General features: G+C 56.7%; 1 protein-coding gene across 1 annotated transcript in view; it reads right to left on the bottom strand.

Moving 5' to 3' along the window:
• Nucleotides 1-2,837, bottom strand: part of DUSP15 (dual specificity phosphatase 15) — a gene marked incomplete at its 5' end in the record, with an annotated part of 4,205 nt that extends 1,368 nt beyond the window's left edge. The window contains 3 exons of the mRNA XM_009871060.1: nucleotides 275-324; nucleotides 752-834; nucleotides 2,804-2,837. Of these exons, the coding sequence (XP_009869362.1) occupies nucleotides 275-324; nucleotides 752-834; nucleotides 2,804-2,837 (167 nt within the window). The remainder of the gene's footprint in view (nucleotides 1-274; nucleotides 325-751; nucleotides 835-2,803) is intronic.
• Nucleotides 2,838-4,058: the final 1,221 nt, after the last annotated feature.

Genomic DNA, 4,058 nt, shown 5'->3' with positions numbered 1-4,058 from the left:
ACCAGCTCCTGTGCCCGGCTCGAGATCCTTTACCCACTCTCCCCACTCCAGCTCCGTTGGTGCTGCAGAGAGGCTGTTTCTCAACCTGCTGGGGTCCAGAGGTGCTACCTGGCACCTGGGCATCCTGCCTCTGGCCTGAGGGTCCCTGTGCTTGAGGAGCTGGAGGCAGCACTTCAAGGTCTGGGGGTGCCATGAGCTCTCACCCCCGATGGCCCTGCAGAGCCCAGCCCTCCCGCGTGCCCTGAGTCGGTCCCGGCCTCCCCGTGGTACTCACATGTTGGCCTCAGGGGTGTCGGGCAGGGGGATGCGGAGGTAGGTGATGTCCTGGAAGACACAAAAGAAGAGGAACTCGGGTCCTCCAGCCACTCTGGCAGCCCTTCTCTGCTCCTTGCCCCAGCCCTGTCCGTGGAGCTTCGCTCCTCCAGCCTGTCAACCCGCTCTGTGGGGCTGGGGCTGCTTTGACCCTTGTGTAGGGGAGGGCAGTGGGGGACAGGCAGCTGGTGGGAGGGGATGGGAAACAAGATGAGGCTGGAGAGCTGGAAATTGTTTCCTGTTAGCATTCAAGGCCAGGTTATAGCCACAAGACGGCCAGTTTCCCATGCTGGGGAGGCTGCCCAGTTCCTCTGGGACGACTGACTGGTGAGAGAGGGCAGCTGTGCATGCCACAGGATGCTCAGAGGGGGAAGGACAGTGCCGCAGCATGCAAAGACCTCCAGAGATCTACAGGGCGGCGTTGGGTATGGGACCCTACCTGCAGCAAGGGTTGGGGAGATTCATGGATCGAAACGATATGGGTGATCTTGTTCCGGCTTAGCTGCTCCAGGTCTTTGGCATCTAAAGGGTAAAGCTAGATATCAGAATATATTTATTTCTTACCCTCCACTTCCCACAACTGCATCTGCTGTGCTCCTGCAGACATCCAGCATGAAAAGGCCCGTTCCAGAGGATCATGGCTTCACACCTGCCACATGCAGCGGCGCGGACATGGGCAAAGACGCAAACACACCCTGGAAATCTGGATTTCCCTGTGATAGCAAACCAGAGACGTTCTCCTTCCTGAAGGCGCTTTGAACTTGCTGCTTGTGCTGGGTGAGCATTCACATCTGCATGGAAACCCCCCCTTCTCTGCAAGCAGCAGCTTCCCGCCTGCCTGTACTTGTCCCCAGCTTGGAGAGGAGATGTGTGCTCTGCCTGCACCTCCCCTGTGCAAACATGCGTGTAGAAATGGGACTTGCTGCAGCCTGAAGGATCTGCTTTATCTTGCAAACTGCAGAAGTGGAGCGTTTGTATCGACCCTGAGTTCGGCTCGCTCTGCCTGAGCTCCTCTTTAGCACCTGCAGGATCTGCAGAAAACACCCCAGCAGTGACGCGCAGCGTGCTGTGCGCTTCCTCTCTGCACAGAAACTGGGTGTACTCAGCTTTGTGGGGCAGCGACCTGCTTCCCCCTGATGCTCCTGCACCCCTGGCTGTGATCCCGATCACTGGTCCAGCCCAGTTATGCTGGGAGGGGAGCGTGCTCGTCTTTGTGGCTGAACAGCTTAGTAGCCGCCTCACGTCACGTCCAGTGGATGCTGCACGAGCTGACCGAGAGGAGGAGTAACATTTACCCATCTTGTGACTTTGAGTTTCTAAACTTTCACATGGTGTAAAACCTTGGCTTGGGAATCCAGACCACGAGGTTCTAAGGGCATGACTCGAATTTTAATAGGAGTGAGACTCAAGAGAGACGCTCGATTGGCGAGCCACACCGTGTGCCTGTGGGCAGGGAGGAGGGGACCCTCGTGGGGACTTGCGCAGCACCCACCACCTTCCCACCCACCTCGGGCAGGCAGAGTGATGGCAAGTAGTGACCACGGAAAGAAGTGTTACCAGGAGATGAGGCAGCTGCGGCTGGAAAAGCTTTCAGTTGGAGAAAATACCTCTGTGAGCAGTCGGTGCTTGGCAGAGCGATGCTCTGGTGGCATCAGGGCAAGATCCCACATCAATGGTTACTTGCAGGAACCCCTGTGATGAACCTGGGAGCCAGGTGCCCTTTCCTCTCTGCTCCCAGCAACTCCCCAGCCCACCCCAAGGTGCTCTGTGGGGTGCAGGGAGCACAGGGCTGCCCCAGCCAGGGCCTCTGTTCAGCCTCCAGTGACATTTCTTAGCACTTCACAACAGTGGTTTTAAACCTTCTGAGTGCTTAGAGCAGGAATCAAGCTGCCAAAAGAGCAGTTAAGGAGGCAGGAGCACTAATAAACACTAGTTTGTCATGGCAGTGACCAGGGTTTGGTCATGAATTGTCCCCCGGCAGTGAAAACCACTTGAAACAGTGCAAAACTGGGGTGCACCACCCCGAACTGCCAGCTCCTCTGCTCCCAACTCCATGCCAGCTCGAGCATGTGGCACAGCTCACCTCGGCGGCCAAACTCGGCAGGGAGGAGGGGGGGTCTGAAGGTAAAGCCTGCCTTGCCCAGTGCCTCTATTCCCTCCCAGCCTGCCCAGCTCGCTGCCTTGTGCAGGGGAAGGGCACAGCTACAAGGGCTTCCTGGTCCAGGCTGATGGTGTCATATCAGGGGTATGTCTGGGTGGGCACTGCTGGGACCCTTCCTGGTGAGACCATGGTCCCCCTCAGCCCCTTCCCCTCCCCGTGTGTCCTAAGAGCTCTGGGCAGCCGTTACGTAAGGGAACCCAAGGGAAGGCCGAGGTTTTACTTGGGTGCTGGCAGGGCACTGGGCACTGTTTGCAGGCAGGGAGGAGTGAAGTCAAGCAAGACCAGCTCCCTGGAGGCTGGAGGACATCTCTGCGGCAGCGGGGGTCTTACCAATGAAGTTCCCAAGGTAGAGTCCAGGGAGGATCTGTGGGACATAAGGAGAAGAGGCAGAATGAGCAGTGACCTTGTGCTGTGGCACCCACCGCACTAAGATCCCCCGCAGGAAGCAGAAAGGCCAAAATTCTGCCGTTAACGTGACCATCACCACCTCCAGGGAAGGAGCAATGCCGGAGGAGGTGAACCTGTGTTGCTGCTCCAGCATCCATCACCTCAACCTGAGCAACCTCCGGGCGCTGCACCCTCATGAGTGCGGGGAGTCGGCCATGGTTTTTTATTGCTCCTTTAGCTTATTATCAATAAATTCTTTGTTGGTGCTTACTAGCGAGCTCAGCAAGCTGCATACGCCTCCGTACAGCCTTGGACTAAGCCCATGAGCCACATGAACCTGTCCTGCTGCCCGAGGGATGGGGAAGTCACAGGCAGGGAGAAGCCTGGGGGGGGGAGGGGGGGGTCCCCCTCCCAGCCCCAAGCTCTGCTCCCCTCGCTCCACGCTGTGGGGAGCCCATTTCTAAGAGCCTAGGAACAGATCGTTCTTGGACACCATGTCTTCATCTTTTTTTTTTTTTTCCCCTTGTGAAATTCCACTTCTCATGATGAAAAGATAATTACTTGACTGTTAATAGCACTGCAGATGCAGAAGCAGGACACCTTGCTTGCATACCTTCTTACTCAGAGCTATTTCACATTTTCCCTTTCTCCTGGCCTGGGCAGCAAGGCTCTCTGGGGTGTTCATCCCCGTGTCTGGCTGGTTCCCCTCCAGCTGCTCCTGCTGTGATGTTTAGTGCCCAGGTCTGGGGCAGGCAGAGGTGATTTCCACCAGCACAGCTGGGCTCATTCCCATCTCACTGCCCACGTTTGGAAACATCCTCTTTGTTGGAAAGCTTAAAGAGGGTTGTTTTTTCTAGTGTGGTGGGGTTTTTTTTTAATGATTCCTTAGATTTTAGACCAATCTGCTATTGACAGGGAGCCTTTAACTTGCAGCAGGGGCAGCTCTCAAGGGCAGGACAACTGCCCATCCCGTCCCTTCTGTCCCCCTCCGTGCTGGAGAACACACAGTAGCACAGCCCCTTCCGCAGCACCGCGCACCTTCCCAGACAACCAGCAGTTACGGTGGCGTTTAAAGCCAAGGACCCGGAGATTTTTGTAGGAAGATGCATCTGTTCAGCTGTGGCAGGCAAAAGCTCAAAGGACCATAAATAGTGCCCGTCCCCCGCCGCGCAGCGCTGCTGACCCCGCGCACAGCCTG

This window comes from Apaloderma vittatum, unplaced genomic scaffold (genome assembly GCF_000703405.1).
Source record: "Apaloderma vittatum isolate BGI_N311 unplaced genomic scaffold, ASM70340v1 scaffold31326, whole genome shotgun sequence".
Taxonomy (NCBI): domain Eukaryota; kingdom Metazoa; phylum Chordata; class Aves; order Trogoniformes; family Trogonidae; genus Apaloderma; species Apaloderma vittatum.
The sequence above is the reverse complement of the archived record's forward strand: the minus strand, read 5'-3'. Positions and strand labels throughout refer to the sequence as shown.